Here is a 20,378-nt window from a genome sequence, read left to right on the forward strand (position 1 = left end):
ATACTATGAAAAACAATATCCCAACAAAATGGATAACCTAGAGGAAATGGATAAATTCTTAGACTCTTACAATCTCCCAAAGCTAAGACCAGAAGAAGCAGACAATCTGAACAGACCAATCACAAGGAAGGAGATTGAAACAGCAATCAAAAGCATCCCAAAGAACAAAACCCCAGGACCAGATGGCTTTCCTGGGGAATTCTACCAAACTTTCAGAGAGGATTTAATACCTATCCTTTTCAAGTTATTCCAAAAAATTAGGGAGGCTGGAACACTTCCTAACACATTCTAAAAGGCTAACATCACACTGATACTAAAGGCTGACAAGGACAGCATGAAAAAGGAGAACTACAGGTCAATAATGCTGATGAACAAAGATGCAAAAACTCTTAAGAAAATTTTGGCAACTCGCATTCAACAATACATCAAAAGGATCATACATCGTGATCAAGTGGGATTCATACCAGGGACAGAGGGATGGTTCAACATCTGCAAATCAATCAACGTGATCCATCACATCAACAAACTGAGGAATAAAAACGACATGATCATCTCAACAGATGCAGAGAAGGCATTTGGCAAGATCCAACAGTGATTTATGATAAAAACTCTGAACAAAATGGGGATAGATGGAAATTACCTCAACATAATAAAGGCCATATGTGACAAACCCACAACCAACATCATACTCAATGGGAAAAAACTGAAAGTCTTCCACCTGAAAACAGGAATGAGACAAGGGTGCCCTCTATCACCACTCTTATTCAACATAGTACTGGAGTTTTTGGCCAGAGCAGTTAGGAAGGTAAAAGAAATAAAAGGAATCCAAATGAGCAGTGAAGAAGTGAAACTCTTGCTGTTTGCAGACGACATGATCTTATATATAGAAAATCCCAAAGAATCGATTAGAAAACTATTAGAAATAATCAACAACTACAGCAAAGTTGCAGGATACAAAATCAACTTACAAAAATCGATAGCATTTCTATACTCTAATAATGAACTGACAGAAAAAGAACTCAAGAACACAATATCATTCACAATCACAAAAAAAAGAATACAATACCTCTGGGTGAATTTAACTAAGGAAGTGAAAGACCTATACAACGAAAACTACAAGGCTTTCCTGAAAGAAATGGATGATGACATAAAGAGATGGAAAGACATTCCATGTACATGGACTGGAAGAATAAAGATAGTTAAAAGGTGCATACTACCTAAAACAATCTACAGATTCAATGCCATTCCAATCAGAATCCCAATGTCCTTCATTACAGAAATAGAATGAAGAATCCTAAAATGCATATGGGGCAACAAAAGACCCCAAGTTGCTAAAGAAATCCTGAGAAAAAAGAACAAAGCTGGAGGCATCACAATCCCTGACTTCAAAACGTACTACAAAGCTATAGTAATCAAAACAGCATGGTAATGGTAGAAAAACAGGTGCACAGATCAATGGAACAGAATTGAAAGCCCAGAAATAAAACCACACATCTATGGACAGCTAATCTTTGACAAAGGAGTTGAGGGCCTACAATGGAGAAAAGAAAGTCTTTTTAACAAATGGTGCTGGGAAAACTGGGAAACCACATGTAAAAGAATGAAAATTGACTATTCTTTTTCATCATTCACAAAAATAAACTCTAAATGGATCAAAGACCCAAAGGTAAGACCTGAAACCATAAGACTTCTAGAAGAAAATGTAGGCAGTAGACTCTTTGACATCAGTATTAAAAGGATCTTTTCAGACACCAGGTCTTCTAGACAAGGGAAACAGAAAGAATAAAGAAATAGGACTTCATCAGACTAAAGAGCTTCTTCAAGGCAAGGGAAAACAGGACTGAAACAAAAAGAAACACCACTAATTGGGAAAAAAATATTTGCAAGTCATATATTTGACAAATGGTTAATCTCCGTAATATATAAAGAACTCACACAACTAAACAAGAAAAAAACCAACCCAATCAAAAAATGGACAAGAGACATGAACAGACATTTCTCCAAAGAAGATATATGGATGGCCAACAGGCACATGAAAAGATGCTCATCATCACTGATCATCAGGGAAATGCAAATCAAAACTACACTAAGATACCATCTTACACCCATTAGAATGGCAAAAATAACCCAAACAAAAAGTAACAAATGTTGGAGAGGATGTGGAGGAAAAGGAACCCTCATACACTGCTGGTGGGAATGCAAACTGGTGCAGCCACTATGGAAAACAGTATGGAGATTCCTCAAAAAATTAAAAATAGCAATACCATATGACAAAGCTATCCCACTACTGGGTAGCTATCCAAAGAGCTTGAAGTCAGCAATCCCAAAAGTCCCATGCACCCCTATGTTTGTTGCCGCATTATTTACAATAGCCAAGATGTAGAAGTAACCTAAGTTCCCATCAACTCATAAAGAAGATATGGTGTATATATATATATATATACAATGGAATACTACTCAGCCATAAAAAGGATAAAATCGTCCCATTCAAAACAACATGGATGGACCTTGAGGGAATTATGTTAAGTGAAATAAGTCAGATAGAGAAGGACAATCTCTGTATGACTCAAGTCATATGAGGAATTTAAACATGTAGACAAAGAGAACAGATTGGTCGTTACCAGGGGAAAGGGGGGTGAGGGGGTGCAAAGGGTAAAGCAGTGCACCTACACCATGACTGACAAACAATAACTTCCAAGTGAAATTTCACAAGATTGTAAACTATCATAAACTCAATAAAAATTAACTTTAAAAAAAAGAAGCAGCTGGGAGAAAGGAGGCAATAGAAGACACCAAGAAGGGGTGAGCCATAGTTTATGATGAAAAGGAGAGGAGTATCCTGAAGCTGGACTGATTGTGTATTCAGGATTATGGTAGAGACCTGAATACATAATGAACAGGACGTGGTCTCTGCCTCTGCTCCTGTTTTGACTTGCTCCATGGTTCAACTCTTCAGTTAATGGCACTACCTAGTCCATCATGCCTGAAGACTTGGAGTCGTCTTTTATTTGTCCTTCACACTCTCACATCTATTGGGTTAACCATATTTTACTGGCAAAACACCATTTTAAATTATAGCATACTTACTTGCAAAAGTGCACAAGTCTTGAGTATCTGGCTCAATGATTTTTTTTTTAACAATCTAAATGCACTATAATAACCACCCCCAGATCAAGGCATTCACTATTCTGGCCCTCCAGAAGCCTCTATCATGCCCCTTTGCAGAAATTACTCCCACCCAAGGTAACCACTACTCTGACTTCTATCGCTGTAGCTTAGTTTTGCCAGTTTTTGAACTTATGTAGAGTTCAAAATTATACTCCATGTACTCCTTTCTACAAGGCTTCTTTTATTAAACATCATGTTTGAGATTCATTCATATTGTTGCAGGTAATTGGTTTGTTTTTATATAGCTCTGTAGATCTGATTATTATTGCATAATGCATTAGCTTTGGTTATTGATAACTGCATAACATGCCAATCCAAACTTAGTGGAGTGAAAGAACAACCATTTTATTAGTCGGATTCTGTGGGTTAGGAATTTGGTAGGGAGAAAATGCCCTGCTCTCTGATGGTTGGGGTCTAGAATCATTTAGAGGCTCTTTCACTCACGTGGATGGTACCTTGGCTGGGATGTCTTGAAGACCAGGATCCTCTGTGATCATTCACAAGGGTACCTACATTTCTTGTTTTGAAAAGTAGCTGTTTTATTTTTCCAATGGTACATCTAAAATACAATTTCCATGGAGATGGAAACTTCTACTTGAAAGTTGCTCTGCTTCTTTGCCACTTTTGGGTCCCAGGTGACCTGTTCATATAGTGTTCACCTATTGCTGATACAAAGGCTGTACTGGGGTTGGTGATCATATATGACCAGAGGCAAGTTAATGTTAGTATCCAGAAGCAGAGATTCCTTTGAGGAAGGGAGGAGGTTTAGGAAATGCTTGATGAGCACAGTCTGTCTGGTATTGGATAAAATCACAAGAATTTGGGGATGAACTTCTGCCTCCTCATCCTGGACCCTGGTCTTGAGATACCAAGTATAAGTGGACATGGTGTGTGTCAGGGCTTGTGTTGGTGGTCTATTTTCTTCAGTGCATATGATTCATCTTCTGTTTGGGAACTAAGTCTTATCACCTGATCACCAGCATAACAGTTGCTATGAAGGTGACTGTGCCCTGGTTGCAGATTCTCCACAAGGAGATTCTCCATGAGGCCTTAGCTCTTCACAGCTTGTTGTCTGGCTTCCCTGAGCAAGCTTCCTGAGAGTGGCATATCCTTGGAAGTCACATCACACCACTTCCACAGAACAACACTTCTATTCTGTTGATTGAAGTAGGTACACGCCTGCCTAGTTTCAAGGGGAGGGAACCTAAACCTCACATATTTATGGTATGTGTCTCCAAGAATTTGTGGCCAATTTTTATAACCACCATGAACTAGATACCAGAATTCATTTATCCATTCTATTGTAGATGGATATTTGAGTACTTTCTACTTTGGAGGAATGAAGAGAATGATGCTCTAATCATTCTTGCTCCTTTCTCTTGATTCAAATGTTTAGATTTTAGTTGACTGCATGTCTAAGAGTAGAATTGATGGTCATGTTGTATATGTGTCTCCAGCTTTAACATATAGATCCTGCCAAAAAGCTTTCCAAAGTGGCTGTACTAATTCATGTTCCTACCAGCAATGTGTGAGCCTTCCAGTTGTTCTGCAGTCTCCCCTCCACTTGCTGCCATCAGCTCAGCATTTCAAAACTGTTTTTAACCATTCTCTGGTTGTATAGAAGATCTCAGTGTGGTTGAATTGTCATTTCCCTGATACCTACTCATTTTAGCACATTTCCATATGCTTGTTGGCCATTGGGACACTCTGTGTTGTGACGTGCCTGTTGAAGTCTTTTGCCCAGTTTTAACCAATTGGTTTGTTTGTCTTCTTTCTTACCACAGTGCTGAAGATTTTCTGTATTCTCCATGAGAATCCTTTGCTGGATATTTGAATTGGAACAATCTCTTCACATCCTGTGACTTGCCACTTCCCTCTTGTAATATGTCTCATGATGAACGAAAGTCTAAATTTTAATGAATCCCAGTTTACCAATCTTTTCTTTTATGGAGAGTGTGTGTGTGTGTGTGTGTTTGTGTGTCTTCTTTAAGAAGATTTTGCTACCCTGTAGTCCTGAAGTTCTTATGTTGTCATCTAGAAGCTTTATTATTTTGCCTTTTACCTGTAGGTCAAAGTGCCCAGGAATTGAGTTTTGTATGTTGTGAGGGTAGGGGTCAAGGTTTCTTTTATATCCATATAATTATCTCTATAAGTAATAATAGGTAGCATTGGGACAGGTGGACACAAGCCTGGGAGTTAGGGGTCCCGTATTCTCAGTCTTAACCTTCCTTTAAAGCACCCTCTGAACTTGGGGAGGTGATTTTCCCAGGTCTCCCTCCTCTCAGGCTCCTTCCTTTCTTCTATTCTTCCTTCCACACTCCTGTCCTCCCTCCATTCCTTCTTTCCTCCCATCTATCCATCCAACCATCTGTCCAGATATCAATGTGTCAAACTGTCCTTCTGCCTGTCTGCCTGTTTGTCCTTCTTCTCTCCTTCCATCCTCTTTCCTCCCATCTCTCCAACTTCTCTTCCTTGTCTTTATTCTTCCTGTTTTCCCTTTGACTCTCCATTTGTCCACTCTTCCTCTGTCCATCCAGGTATACCCTCTGTCTGTGCCTCTACTTATCTCTTTCTTCTGTCTCTCTCTTCTTGAAGCACACTCACTCTCTTGGGTTCATCTCCTTCACAGGCTTGCTCATCCCTCTACTCACACAATCCCTCCTTCTGCCACTCACATTTATGGCTCACCTGTGGATAGTTGTCCTGGGACAGCCACTACTGGAGTGCAGATGAGGTTGTGGGGCTTCACCCACTGTGTGGGAGGCTCTGTCCGACCCTGAAAAGAGCCCTTTCCACAGCTCCTGAGTCAGGAAGCAAGTTCCTGACTACTTCCTCATCGTCTGAGCAACCAGAAGCCACCATAGGCCTAGAGGGCCCCTCTGCCTTCCCCAGAGGAGCTCTCCAGCCCCACACCTCCACTGCCCAATTATCACTCATGAGCTGGGAAGCCGAGGTGTGCAATTCTGCTTTTCGGGCAATCATGCTGATCACTAAGATTATACCAATAATCCAATCTGATGCCGCCCTCAGAGAGCCCTGGTCTTGTTAAATTCACAGAACATTCTAATTGAAGGTGGGATGTTTTGAGGAGAAGCACCTGGCATCCTTTGGGTGGGAAGAGCTTTGTGGAGGACGTTTTGACCAGTTGGGGTCTTTAAGAAAGAGTAGGCATTATATAGGGAAATAGGGTGTGTATTGAGGAGCAATCTGCAAGTGGAATTGGTATTACTGGCAGGGGAGGAAGGAGGAGCTGAGAGATATACTGACTTCAACTTGGATGAGCACAGCGGTGGGTGGTGGTTCCACTGGGAGCAAAGGCAGCAGATGATAATGAGTTGAGGACTCTGATCTTGTCTCAGGCCAGCTGTCAGTGATGGCCATCTCACCCCATCTCTTCTTGCAACTATGGGGCATGAGCTGAAGGTCCTCACACTGAACTTCAGCATCTCAAACCTCCAGTATTCAACAGACATGAGCAAGGGCTCAGCGACATTTAACTCCACTGAGAAGGTCCTGCAGCACCTGATGAGACCCTGGTGCCCACAGCTCCTGGTAGGATGAGTCCCAGCTAGCTGTTCCCCACCTACTGTCTTTCCTGCTCATCCTCCTCCTGCCTCCTCCCAAGCTTGGATCCTTGTTCAAGAAGAGCAGCCTGGGCCCTTTGTCCTTGGGTTGCAGACTGATCTCCCTCAGGGAAGTCCCTTTTCTGAGTGTTTGAGAGTCATGAACACTTTTGGAGACCACCCCAGTTTTCACTCTTCCCACTAACTGCCAATTTGCTCCTCCCTCTCTCTGGCCCCCAATATCAGAGGATTCAGGACATCTCTCTAGACTCCCCACATTCCTCAATTCCAAGGCCTGCAGAGGATGGGGCCACCACCAGCGTGGGAGCTGTCTGCACCTACTACCCTGACCCCATGGCTTGAGATGGAGAGTGTGACAGAGACACCATGTGACAGAGAGAAGCATTCCTGGGAGCTGAACCAGCTGATCCACAGTGTCACAATGAGGTACCTCTACTCCCTGGTCAGGGACATCCTTTTTGTCACTCGTGAGTGTTCATGCTGAGCTTGGATTGACAGTGATCATTACTTATGCTTCTTCTGCTTTATTTCCTCTCTAACAAGTCACCCCATGTTCTGATTTGGGGAACACAGAAACTGCATATGTAGAAAGTTTCAACTTGCAAATGGAGGCTGTACTGTACATGGATTTGTAGATCCAAATCATAAAAAAGTTAATTATCTCGGTAATAATTTTTATATAGATTGCGTGGACAAATGATAATATCTTGGTTATAATGGATTTAAATATACTATTAAAATTAGTTTCACGTGTTTATTTTTACTTTCTTAATTGTGGCTACTAAGAGAAGTTTAAATTCCATAAGATAGAGTTTGAAATTCTACTGCTGGGCAGCACTGTTAAGCCATGAAAATAAAGCCCAGAGAAAGTGGTTAGGGACAATTTTTCCAAGGAAAGGGGTCAATCCAACCCACGCGGCAAGATGCAGAAAACAGTCTCATCACACACATACACACACACACACACTCACGCACACACTCACAAAACAAAACCAACATCATCATAGAGTTGCACCACTACTCCTACATTGTCCTAAGTGGACGAACCTCAGGAAAGAAGACAGAAGTCAAGAGAATTTACCAACCAGGAAGATATGAAACCAGAGAGTAAATGTCAGGATCTTTTGTGAGGTTCCCAGTGGTGGATTTTGTTAGTGATTCAATATGTTAGGGAGAATTTTGCTAGAAGGGTTGTTACAGAACTCACCTTTCCTTTCCTATGTAGAAATATACAAGTTGTGTAAAGAATAACAGCTGTAGCCAACCAATGAAAAGATGATAGAACACGAATATCACTCTTCTAAATCACTCCTGGATTAGTGAACCAGTCAGGGAACAGACGACATTGGATTAAGTTGGACCTCATTAGGCTGATTCTGACTTCATGACCATCCTGGATTGTCTTATGCCAGGACCTCTGAAACATGCTGCCCCCACCACTCTTTTGCCACCAAGGTCCACCAACCAGACCAGTCCTTGCTGACAAATGCCCTGGCTGGGCCCCTTCTGACAACACCTGGAGGACTCTCCCTAAATCCCACTCTGTCACAGCGTTCTTCCACCTGCCACTAGCCAGGGAGACATTCCCTCCAAGGCTCACACTGTGTGTGTACCCAGTTCTGGAGACGGCACTTCTCCCTCAAGTGAAGAAAAGGATCCAAGTGCAGAGCCTGTGGGCTGCAGCCATTAGGACAAGGCCTGGGGTGTGCTGCCAGAGAGAAGAGAACCTGTAGTGGATGTGGCTCCCAGGGTTCAAGAAGCCTCCATGATTCCTGGATAGAATCCCAGAAGACGATGTAGGACAGAGGAGGAGTGCTTGGGTGTGACTCTGCTTGGGAATATCCGTAGGGAGGTGGATGTGCCATTGGTAATGCCTTCAACAATGTTGTTCATTCGTCTATTCTTCCTGTCTCAGGGAGTGCTGTCTACATCCATCCAGGCACTACTATCCAAGGCTGGGAGCTGGGTCTCAGGGGAAAGGTGACCTCAAGAGTTACCATGGAATTACAAAATGGATGGGAGGCCTCAGCAGGAACTGACTTCAGGATCTGGTGGTATTTGAAGCCAGGCACTGATTTTCTGGCTGTGGGTGTAGGGGCTGGTGCCTCCTTCCAGGGAGAAGGGATGGCTCCCTGTGTTCTTAGGGGAAACCAGACCCAGGAAATAGATGAAATGATGGTTTCCATTCACAATGGACTTGTGAGGGGAAGCATTCAGCCCAGAAGAGACAGTCATGTTCCTGAGTCACTGGAAGAAGCTGCCTTTGTGTCTGCCAAGAATAAAGCCCTCCTTCATGGACTCACTTTATCCAAATGAGACCAAGAAGGAGGAAATCATGAGATACCCTTGCAGATGTGAGATCTGTGACAGTGGAGACTGTGCCTGGGAGGCTCTGAAAGGCCTCACAGAGGTGACATTTTCTGTGAGCACAGTGACAGATGTGAGGCACGCCTGCCTGTGTCTGGGAACAGTTTGAGTGTCAGGGAGAAGCCACCACTGGTGCAGAGACTCACAGGAAGAAGTGAGTCTGACCAGAGAAGGGCAGACAGGTGGCGGTGTGGCTGCAAGGATCCTGGGAAGAGAGGGATGGGAGATGGGGGCATGGCAGGGCCGGGTGTCAAGACTGGCAGACTGTGCTTTTTCCCATTGCTCTCTGATGACATTGTTCCAAGATCGTGCCCCTAGAAAGTACAAATCCTTAAGATCTCACAAAGGCTGGGTGCCTCTGCCTCAAGGTCTCTCTGAAGCAGGGGCTATGTCTCTATTGAGGCTCAACTCAGGGAGGATTTGCTTCCAAGTTTACTCTCATGCATGTTGACAGGGTTTGTTTGGACTGAAGGTCTGAGTTCCTATCTGTCTGTTGGCCAACCATTCCCTCTGTTCTCTCCTCTGGAGCCTCTACATAGGGCAACTGAAAACATGTGCACTTGCTCCCCCTGTTCCAGAGAATTAAGAGGCAGAGAGAGAGAGAAAGATGGAAACAGGAGGAGAGAAAGAGGGAGGGGGCTGAAGAAAATGAGTAAGAAGGAAGGGCTAGGCTTTTCTTCTTAACCCTTGGTTGGGTGCCATCCCATCACCTTGGCTGCATTCTATTCAGAAGCCAGTTCCTAATCACTGTGCAGTTCCACAAGGATGTGCACAGCAAAAGACACTGAGCACCAGGAGCCATGGTGGAGGCTGCCTACAACATAGGCCGACGTGAGGCACTTGGGTCTGACTCTAAGTCAAACAGGAGACTGTGGAAGCTTTCATGCCAGTGAATAGCAATATGTTAATTTCCTCTAATTTCAACTCCCTAAAGGTGCAGACCTGGAAATGAGACCCAGAGGGGCAGTGACTTTCTCAAGTTCCCAGAGCTGGAACCCAGGCCTATCTTGAGGAATACTCCAGATGATATCCCATCACTTCTTGTCATTCTTTCATCTTTAAGTGTGTGCATCAGACACATGTGAAACCAGACGACAGGTGCTGTCACTATTGTCTCTTCTACAGCTGAGGACGTCCTGAGGGAGCTATTTCTGGCTTCGTCCCCATTATGCAGTTTGAGGGATTGAGGAAGCCCTGGGAGGCACAATGGCATTTCCAGGACACAGAACTTCTAGGAAAAAAGAGGTCTGAACTCAGCTGCATGTCCTCAAGCTGGAAGCCTGGTTCCATCTCAAGGTCCTTTGTGGGGCACTACCTGGCTATCTGTGTACAGTTCTGGAGATGACATGGGCGAGGAGGGTGAGCAGCCAAATGCCCAGAGGGGTTTTGGGTGGGTGTGATTGAAGGAAGGGGTCCAGGTAATGGAAGCTTGAGGAAGTGACCTCACTTCCTTGGTGACAGACCCCAACAGAACTTAGCACACTGGTCTCCAGGCACCCACATTCTAGACATAGCCTCCTATGGAGCTCACTTGAGTGGAGACACTCAACAGAGCAGGATGTTCTCATGTTGTCTCCCGACTTGTCGAGGCTCTGGCTTGAGGAAAGCCAAGAAGGAGAGACTTTTCAGTCACTGTAGACGTTGACTTGGCCCTCACCTGCACCGCCTCTGGCCATTTGGCAGGAGGAGCCCTCAGGTAACACAGGGCAGGCCAACCGGGTTAGGCCACAACTGGGTCCCAACCCCAAACACTTTTGAGCCTCCTTGTGTGTCTGGGGGAGTGGAGTGAGGGCCGGCGGGGCAGAGCGGGGACCCACCCTGGGCAGGAGTGCTTTGCTCAGTGTTGGAAGCCTGGCAGTGTGTCATGATCGTAGCCTAGGTGGTGGCTAGCAGGATGGGAGAACGGATGCTGGGGACCAAGCTCCTCTACCCATATGTCAATCCCGAGCCCTCCAGGTGTCATCTCATTCCCTCCCTGGCTGGGTGTCTACACAGACGCTGCTATATACCAGATCTGTGCTGGGGTTTCCTCCTGTGGCCAAGTTGAGGCAGTCCCCTGAGACCTCCCGGCCCAGCTCTCAGGCACTGTCTTTGCAGAGCTGCATGCAAGAGGTGGTCGAAGAGCTGGCGGATGGCTTCGGGTACTCCATCTCCCTGGACATGGGGCAGCTGCACCGCACCACCATCAATAACCAGGGCTGCTCTGAGGTGAGAGTGGACACAGAGGGTCTTCTCACCCAGAACCCTGAGATGACCAGGGCCAGCCCAGAATCCAAACTCAAACTGACGTTCTCCTGGGACCCTAACAGGGCTGTCCCATGTGAGTGTCCCACAGTCCCATTCCCAAAGGAATCTGGACTTCCACTCCTCCCCACCAGCTGCATAGGAGGGTAGGAGGGCACTCTTTGCATCCTCCTAGGAAGATTAGAGAAAACATTGATGTCATTGTCACTTCCCACAAGGCCCTAAGTATCTTTGAATTTTGCCTTTTTTGGAACATAGAACCTAGATAAGGAGTTCTCCAAACTCCCTTTAATGGAAGAGAAATAACCATCAGCGTGGTTTTGAAGTCAAAGGGATTCTCAGAGTGTGTCACTACCTTGTACACTGTTTCCACACAGGGAGGGGTGAGGTTGCCACATAGCATTTCCGTCCAGGTCAGGGTCAGATCAAGCCTCAGGCAGTTTAGAGGGAATGTCCCTAAGCCCTCATTTTTGGCAGTTTTCAGTTCTGACCCACAGGACCTTGAGAAGTCACTTGGCATGCCTAAGCCTCTGTTCTCCTCTCTAGAGAGGGGGTGTCTGTTGAGGATTCACTGGGCTGGTGCTCTTCACAGAGCGAAGTCTATTGTTCCTCAGCGAACAAATGGCTCAATGTAGAATCCTTCACCTGACCAAAGTCACATTGTACTTTGAAAGCCCAGAACCTTGCTGAGTGTGGCAGCTCCTGTCTCTCCTGTTGCACATGTCTGAGAGGGCTAAGAGTTGCTGGGTGAGCTGCAGACCTCAATAATCCTGGTGGTGTTTGCACTGGTGGCCCTGACCCTGTGTCCCTCCTCATCCCACCCAGTGGAAGATGAGTCCATTTTCTCTGTAACTGAGGCCTGCAGGATGCGTGCCCTCCAGGCAGGCATGATGCTGGAGCTCTGAGAGTCTGTGGTCCCAGCCTTCCCTGGTAGAGTCCTCTGCAGTGTCACCACCTCCGTCTGCAGCTACTCAGCCATCAGCACATCCCACCAGGTCCTGGACCAGCTGTTTCCTAGGTGACTACTGGCCACCTTCTCAGCATAGTGGTGACTCTGCCCACTGCCAGCTGTGTGTCTTGTCTTGGGAATGTCACCAAATCTCTCTGAGCCTGAGTTGGCTCCTCTGAAACATGGGGTGGGAGAGGATGAACTTGCTAGGGTTCTCCCAGGGATGGATGTGATCAGCCATCCAGGTGCTTCCTGGTGCCCAGCTCTGCAGAGAGGGCTGTGGGCCATGCTGTGGTTCTTGGTGGTGATTATTTCTCTGTCCCCCAGGAAAAGTAGTCTTCCTCTCCCTACACTGGCTTGTGGATTTTTGAGTTTGGAAAAGCACCTGGAGAGCACTCTGTCAAGGAGTTTGAGATGCCATCCAGCTGGTCCTGGTGCTTGTCTTTGGTGTAGCCATTTAGGGATCTCTTGGGCCACAGAGGGGCCCCAGGCCCACTCAGACACCTGGGGTGGCTCTGGTTGGTGTTCATTCAACAATGTCTATGAAGGACCTACTCTCTGCAGGACTTCTGGAGATACTGTCACTGAATGAATGAAGCAGACACCCTTCCTGGGCCTCCACTCTAGTCTAAGAGTCAGACAGTCACACTTGACATCATTCGCAGGTCCCATCGACCCTACATCCCAGGCAATGTCCTCTCCCCTTTGGGACATCTGGAGGCAGCTTGCCCCATTGTGTGAGGGAAGCTGGAGCACAGGACCGCCTCCAAAAGTGAGTGGTCTTTGGGTCCAGATGGAGGGCCTACTGTCTCTAGCAAACAGGTTTGGGGGAGAGGATAGAGGCTGTGGCTGGGGCAGGCCTGGGAGTACACTGCATCTCACTCATCTTTTGATTCCCTTGGGAGGGCTAAGTTGTGGTGGCTTCCACTCCAGCAGGACCAAACTCAAAGAGAGCTGTGCATGGGCCCCAGGCCCCCTGAGAACCGGAAGGGAGACTGAGCTGAGTTGTCCCCTAGAGACCCATCCCCAGCAGAGTCCCAGCTCCTTCTGTCTCCCTTTCTCCACATCCACCCCTTGTGAGCGCCACCACCAGGTCCAGAGCAGGAGGTGCATGAGCAAGCTGCTCACAAATTTGCCTGAGTCTTCATTCCAGTGGCCCACTGCATGGAGGGCTGGGGTGGGCTGTGTCCAGACCCTTGGAGCGAAGAGTGTCAGTGTGAACAAGAGACTCCCCCAGACTCTGTGCTCAGCCTGCTGGATGAACAGGCCTGTCACTCACTGCCAGGACAGCCAGCTGGGGACCAAGGCTGGAATCAGGGCTGGGATCAGGCCCTCCTCTGGAGGGGGAGGTGCTGGCACAGGGGTGCAAATGCTAACAAGATGCCTTGGGCGGGCAGTGTTTAGGGAAAGGCCGGGTCTCTGACTCTCTGGCCCATCTGCCTCCCCCCAGTGCAATCTATTTGATGCTGGGAACCTGGCTGGACCAAGGACAAGATTGCAGGGAACCCCTGCAGTTTCCCTATTGGACCTTGATGCTGGCCACTGTTTACATCAGCTTTGGTGCTCAGTCGTGGAGGGCCATGCCTAACTTCTGCCAGGACACCTGGAGCATCTCAAGGCCATTGAGGCTGAGCAGAAAGGTGAGGGGACTTCAATCTGGGAAAACTGCCTGTGCTGGGGTCCATGGGCTAGAGTTATCTTAAAGGCAGTGGAGTCTTTCCTGTCTTTGGAAAGGCACAGGAACTGTCAGGTGTGTGGGTGAAACTTTCTCTTTATCCTGCTCCAGAGCCAGCTCCAAAGCTCCTACCACTTGCAGAGCCAGAGCCAGTGCCAGCCCCTGGGCTAGAGCCAGCTCCAGCTCCAGCCCCACCACCTGTGGTAGAGCTGGAGCCAGCAGCCCCTGCATCCGTCCCTCCAGGGCCAGAGCAAGGGCAACCATTAAAGTCAGCCCCAGTGCCAGCTCCTGCACTGGAGCCCACTGGAGGCTGTGCTCTACTGAGCCTCCCAGTTCCATCTGCACCAGTCATGAGCCTGCCGGATCCAGATCCAGAGCCCACCTGCCCCGGGTCTGTGACCACTGAGAACCAGCTGAGGGAGGAGAAGCTGAACCTCTTGGACTTCCCTCCCCAGCTGGTGGCAGAGCAGATAACGAGGATGGCTGTGGTGAGCAGTGGGGCTCGTAGGGCGGGTGGGCCCTGCTGCCCTGTGCCATGAGCCGTTCACACCTGCCATTCCCTGATCCAGAATCCGATGATCTGGGTCCAAATCCATGAACCCTCCCTTACCAACACTGTGACCTGGGCAGCTTTCTTCCCCCCCGCCAAGCACTCGTTGTCCCATAGCGAACAGGGAACAGTAGAGATGGACACTCAGAGCACCTGCTGCACAGGGTCGCTGTGCCAATGAATTAGGTGGAAAAGAGTGGAAGTTGGGCAGAGTCTGGCCCTTTGGTGGGGGATGGGCACTCACTGGAGTGCTGCCAGGTCCTCAGGTGGATCCCCCATCTGCCCAGCTGGCCCAGACAGCCTCAGCACTTATCAGGCACTTGGTATGTATTGACTCCACTGGAGACACTCTAACAAAGCCTGTGGTTGTCTCTGCCTCGGGGGAATGCACATGGGAATGGGGAGTGGGACCCAAAGGGGACTGGGATGGGTGGAAGATGGCCCCTGTGGTGGGCAGGTGTGGGCTGCGTTCTGGAACTTGGAAGACATGAGACAGGGCTGGGAGCAAATGCCCCTCCCTTCCCCACAGTACTGTATCCCGGGTCATCCTGGATTGGGTGTATTCAGTGGACACAGACAAAACCCAGGGATTCCCACAAGCCTCAGGCCACATGCTCTGCTTCCTGAGCTCCAGCTCTGATCTCATGCTGCATGGGCCTACGGGGGACTGCAGGCACCGAGCAGGGGTGCAGTAGGGCTGAGTGACACTCCGAATCTTCTTCAGGAGCTCTTCAAGACGTTGGTGCCTGCCCACGGCCTCAGCTCCTTCTGGTCCCAGTGCAACAACAGGGAACATGAGTACCTGGCACCCACTGTCCATGACGCTGTGATACACAACAACACCGTGGCCAATTGCATCCCTGTCACCTGCCTTGGGGACCCAAGCATGACAGTGCAGGACAGGGCCAGGATGGTGGAGCTCTGGATCTGAGTGGCTGAGGTAAGTTGTGGCAGGCCCTGTCCAGAGGTGTGGGAATTGCCTCTTGTTTCTCAGCTCTCAGGATTCAAGCCTGTGGCCTGAGTCCTTCAACCCTCCTGCCAGGGCCACACTGACCTTGACTTGAGGTCCCAGTGGGGACAAGCTCACTTCCTTCCTTGTGTTGAGCTACAAATCCTTGTGCCGGCAAGTGTTACTCATTGGGTCCCAGGTGTCCCCTCCCTGGCTTCCCTGGGCATCTGTCTCATTCAGGACAGGAGAAGTCCATAAGGAGACAGAAGCCAGAGGCAGCAGAGCTCTAGCTCCCCCTCACAGCTCCATCTCTTCCCTTCCCCAAGAGTGCCGAGGCCTTGGAAACTCCTCTTCCCTCCACACCATCCTTTCTGCTCTGCAGAGCCCTGCCATTCACCGTCTCAAAGAGACCTGGGAACAAGTTTCCAGGTGGGTAGGCTGCTCTCCATCCAAGCACCATGAGGGTGAGGTGGACCAGGCAGCCTGCATTGGGCCGGCATGTCCCCCAAAGTCAGCTGAGACTACCTGGGAGACAACGAACACCAGGCACAGGGACTGATCTGGGTGCTTGGTCTCTGAGTCTCTCAGGGCCCTTAGGCCAGAAGTTCTGCCCAAGGGATTCATTTCCTTCAATTTCAGATCCTGCCTTGAGCCCAAGTGTTTCTTTTGCAGTAACAGAAGTCTCTATGCAGCTGAAACCAACACTGTTCCAAAGAGATCTGTTTGGGGCATATGGAAATGGAGGCCCCAGAGGACAAGAGGAAAGGCCCACTCCCCAGTCCCACAGGGACCTTAGGGCTCAGAGCACCCCAGTGAAATCCCTAATCCAGGCCCAAGGCAGTTTGGATTTTCTGGGTTCTCAAACAGAAAGGATTTGCCATTCAACCACCCCACAGTTTTTCTTCCTTTCTTCCTTTCTTTCCCCAGCCCCGAGGGAGAGTTCTCAAACCTTGAAGAAGTGGTGCAGGAGAGAGCAGTGCATGAGCAGGGAGCTGCTCCTTCAGGTAACCTGGAGGCTGGAGATCTGGCAGGAGGCTAGAAAGAGAGGGGAGGGGAACATCCTGAGGGGATGCTAGGAGGTGAGGTGCATGGCAAGGTTCGGCCCAGGCTGGGGGTCAGAGAGCCCTGTGAGGGTGAGGCAGGCAAAAGCCACTTGGCCAGGCCCCCCAAAACACCCTGCCCTCCCCCTCCCTGTCTGTTCAGCTGGGATCTGGACACACCCTGGGAGTCCAGAGGTCGGGGCCTTGGTCAGATTTGGAGCCAGGGTTAGGGTGAAGGCAGCAGGGACAGGGCCTCTGGCTGGGATGGGGAGCAGCCTCTCCTCAGTGGGTCCTTGAGCAAGTCACTGCCCCTCTGGGGGCCTCGGTATCCTCCTCTGGGAAATGAAGTGAAATGATCGGTGGTGCAGGCCTCCCAGCAGGGTGATACCATCCAAGGGAGGACAGGAATGTGAGGAGATCTGTGCTGGCTCCTCCTCAAGAAGTGAAGGGAGGGCAGTGATGACACACAGATAACCCTGAGTCCTCAGGAGACTCCTGGAAGCAGGTGACATTCTCCTCACACTTTCCAGATGAGGAAAGAAGCTCAGGGAGGTCTGGGCAGGCCCAAGGTCACACAGGAGTGAGCCTTGGAGGTGGGATTTGTCTAGAATCAGAGTACCCTGGAGATGGGAGCAGCATAGGCAGCAGGCGACTGGAGCCAGATGGCCAGGGTCTGAGGTCAGGGGCCTTGTGGGACATGTGGAGGGGAGTATGGGTGCACTGACCCTGTCCTCAGCCCCGACAGGAGGAGACCTCAGTGTTGGTGATTGCACAGAGGGGCTGCCAGGAGGCCCAGGAGATGCAGCAGCAGCGTGTGAGGGTGCCTGTGGGGGAGGGGCCTAGGAGTCAGAGGAGAGGGTGCTCCCCCTCCCAGCTGGAGGCCTCCCTCATGAGAGGGGTCTTCCTCTTCCAGTGCATCTCCTTGTGGCCACAGAGCCTAAAGTGCCTGCATTGGCAGTGAGCAGGAGGAGGCCTGGAAGGGCTGGGAGCAGGATGGATTTGGGGTGGGGAGGAGCAGGGGCCACATCCCCTGGGATGGGCCAACAGCCAGCCCTAGGACATGACTGGTGGAGTTTGGTGTTCCGGGAGGGGAGAGGAGGAGGGAATTGTGGGTGTTGGGGTGTCCCAAGGATCCTAGGCTGCTCTGTGTGGGAGCATGGGGTGGGCAGGAGGCTGGGATGAGGAGTTTCAGGAAAGGGTTCATGGGGGCACCTGAGAGTGGGAGCTCATCACCATCCCCACCCCAATGGTGGCACAGGGTGTCATCCCCTCCCTTGTGACATTCTCCAGTTCCCTGGAGCTGCTGGATGCCACAATGGAGGATTATGTGGAGGTGAGTGAGCCTGGAGGTGGGTCTGGGGACTCAGGCTCCTGAGGGTGCAGAGGAGAGAGTCCTGCCCTGAGCCCTGAGCTCTCTGCATTTGGCAAAGGTCCTCTCAGCAGAGCCTCCAGCCTCCTGTGGGAGCTGGGGCGTCAGGCCCATCTCAGCGATGAGTGATGGAGGCTCCGCATAAGCCACCGTCCAGGTTCCCTGGGCTGCTGAGGCTCAGAGCCGCCTGACTGTGTGGCCACAAGAGGTGGTGTCTGAGCTGGATTCAGCCTCTCCCTCTGGCCCTGATGATGGAGAAAGAGAATTCAGGACCCTCCTAGTCAGGAAGCACATCAGTGGCTGAGCTGTCCCTTCCTGCCTGAGGCCTCAGTCTCCCCATGTGCCATCAGAGAGGGTTGGGTTACAAGGTCTCTAGCCTCAGCTCCTCTGTACCCCTGTTCTGGAGCCCAGAGCCTGGCCCAGGTCCAAGTCCTGTTTCTGGAAGGGCCTGCCCACTGGCAACAGTGCAGCAATGGAAGAGGTGTGGATGGGGGCTAGTTCCAGGGTAAGGGGGCTGTTTCAGATGGACTTTGGCTGTCTGCCTTCCAGGGGAATGTGCTCAACTGTCGGAAATGGAATGAGGTAAGCGACTGCGGCCTCACAGTGCTGAGGGTGGAGGTGTGGAAATCAGAGAGCCCCCCATGGGCAAGAACCCCCCTGGCCCAATCCCCAGGGTCAGACCTTTATTTGCAGAGTTCGATGTACAGAGCTGGGGATCCTATGGCGTTGGTGGGTGGGGGAAGGGCTGCCATCAAAGACGCCTTACTGGAAGAGGAGCTATTTCAAGCCAAGTGTGAGAGCAGGTAAGTCCTGACTGGAATCGCAGGGAGGGAGGGTTCCCAAGTGGGCAAAGGCCCCAGACTGGCTCCTTGCCCCCTTCTTCACCCTCTCCAAAATCCCTGCAGGGTCCCCCACTCAGGCCCTGTGGGCATCCTGTGGTTGCTCTGTCCTAGCAATTCAAACTGATGGAGGAGATCGAGTTGCTCCAGGTGGCTGCAAATCTGTACACAGTGCAGCGTGACGAGCACTTTGGGGCCTGGTTCCAGGCCGTGGAGCCCTTGAGCGAGGAGGAGACGTGAGGCAGGTCAGGATTTGGGTAAGGGCAGGGCGGATTCTCTCAGCTGAGCAGCTCCAGAGCCCATGGCCATCACTCCATGGTCAGCCTTGGATCTGGTTGCGTGGCGACTGCTAGGGCCCTTGGACTCCAGCTGATGGCAGGCTCCAGGATGCACGTGTGATGTGTGGCTCCTGAGAGCTCACAGCTTTGCTCTGTCCTGTAGCTACAGCCTGTCCTGCCAACTGGAGCCCCGATACCACTGGGTCAGAAAGATTCTACTCTTCTTCAAAGGCAAGAAGAACTGCTCAGGGCAGAGTGAGTGTCCAGACCAGCAGTGGCTGAATCCATGGGCTCAGGAAACATTCAGGTCAAACGTGGGCCTGGGGAGGCAGACAGTTGGCCCTTGGACCCAGCTCTACTGCTGAGCAGTCCTGTCCTGGGCAATTCCACTCACGTTTCTGGGACTGGTTTCCTCCTCTGTGAAATGGGTGACACTAAATATCAGCCCCTGTGTCAGGGACAGATGGGGTGCTGTTGGCTGACTGAGCACTCAGCACAGGGCTGGAGCACAGAGCGCAGTGGGGGCCGGGATGGGGTGTGCACTGTGGTTCCAGGGCAGGCCGCTCAGGAAATGCCTCTCTTTCTCCAGACACCAGACCCCCAACCAAGGGCCCAGTGGTGGTGGTTAAGACCCTCCTGAGACCAGCTGAACTACAGCAGGGACACTCAGGGTGCACAGGGCCACCTCCTCAGATTCTGATGAGGATAACTTTGTGATCTGTTTCCTGGGGTCCCCTGAAGGCCACGACAGAAGGCACCACCCCCTCATCTCCCTCCCCCCTTTTCCCCAGCACCTATGTCCCTATTTGGAGGGGACATATTTTTGTTGTCAATGGTAAATGCTGAGTTTGTGTATTATATTAAATTGTTGCTTCTTTCTAATCCTGGGAGTGAAGGTGTGCATCTTTCACTCCCCACACTCACAGAAACGAAATCCAGAAAGTCACATTCCTCCTCGAATTTAGAAACCTCTCAGCATCATCAACTCAGTTTATGTGAAGAAGGGAGAAATGCCAGTCCCCTCCCTGGCTACTGAAGGACATGCCCAAGTCCCCCTCACTCAGAGGACAAGATCATTGCAGTGTGGTTCACCCTGTCCAGGAGCAGAGACGGCCCCTCCTACCTCTTGGAACTAAGAGGTTGGAGGCACTTTCTCAGGTGGAGCAACAACCACTGAGCTGGGGGTGTTTTTACAACTAGCACTTACCTGTCCCTAGCACATGTCCTGCCCAGGACAGTGGCTGCCTTCCTACATTCTGCAGGAAGAGGGAACATTTTCCCGGTTTCTCTTGCACACAGATTAGGACCTTGTTTTCTGATTCAGTCTCTGGAGTGGCTTCAGCTCTAAGTGGGGAAAATACCATCA

General features: G+C 49.9%; 1 protein-coding gene across 1 annotated transcript; it reads left to right on the forward strand.

The window, feature by feature from the left end:
- Positions 1–16,420: 16,420 nt before the first annotated feature.
- On the forward strand, positions 16,421–19,894 carry LOC103543632 (ral guanine nucleotide dissociation stimulator-like). Its single transcript, XM_070606413.1, has 5 exons — positions 16,421–17,859; positions 18,445–18,477; positions 18,849–18,970; positions 19,176–19,267; positions 19,602–19,894. Exons 1-5 carry the CDS (start codon positions 17,773–17,775, stop codon positions 19,727–19,729), a joined length of 462 nt encoding a protein of 153 aa, XP_070462514.1. The 5' UTR covers positions 16,421–17,772; the 3' UTR covers positions 19,730–19,894.
- The last annotated feature ends 484 nt before the right edge of the window (positions 19,895–20,378 follow it).

The sequence above is a fragment of the Equus przewalskii genome, chromosome 2 (assembly GCF_037783145.1).
Source record: "Equus przewalskii isolate Varuska chromosome 2, EquPr2, whole genome shotgun sequence".
Classification (NCBI taxonomy): domain Eukaryota; kingdom Metazoa; phylum Chordata; class Mammalia; order Perissodactyla; family Equidae; genus Equus; species Equus przewalskii.

What these genes read in the sequence shown, in the direction of transcription:
- LOC103543632 (XM_070606413.1), top strand. Translation starts at nt 17,773, where the DNA reads ATGGTGGCACAGGGTGTCATCCCCTCCCTTGTGACATTCTCCAGTTCC. An exon ending in CAATGGAGGATTATGTGGAG is followed by an intron (nt 17,860 to 18,444) that starts GTGAGTGAGCCT and finishes TCTGCCTTCCAG; the next exon opens with GGGAATGTGCTCAACTGTCG. An exon ending in GAAGAACTGCTCAGGGCAGA is followed by an intron (nt 19,268 to 19,601) that starts GTGAGTGTCCAG and finishes CTCTTTCTCCAG; the next exon opens with ACACCAGACCCCCAACCAAG.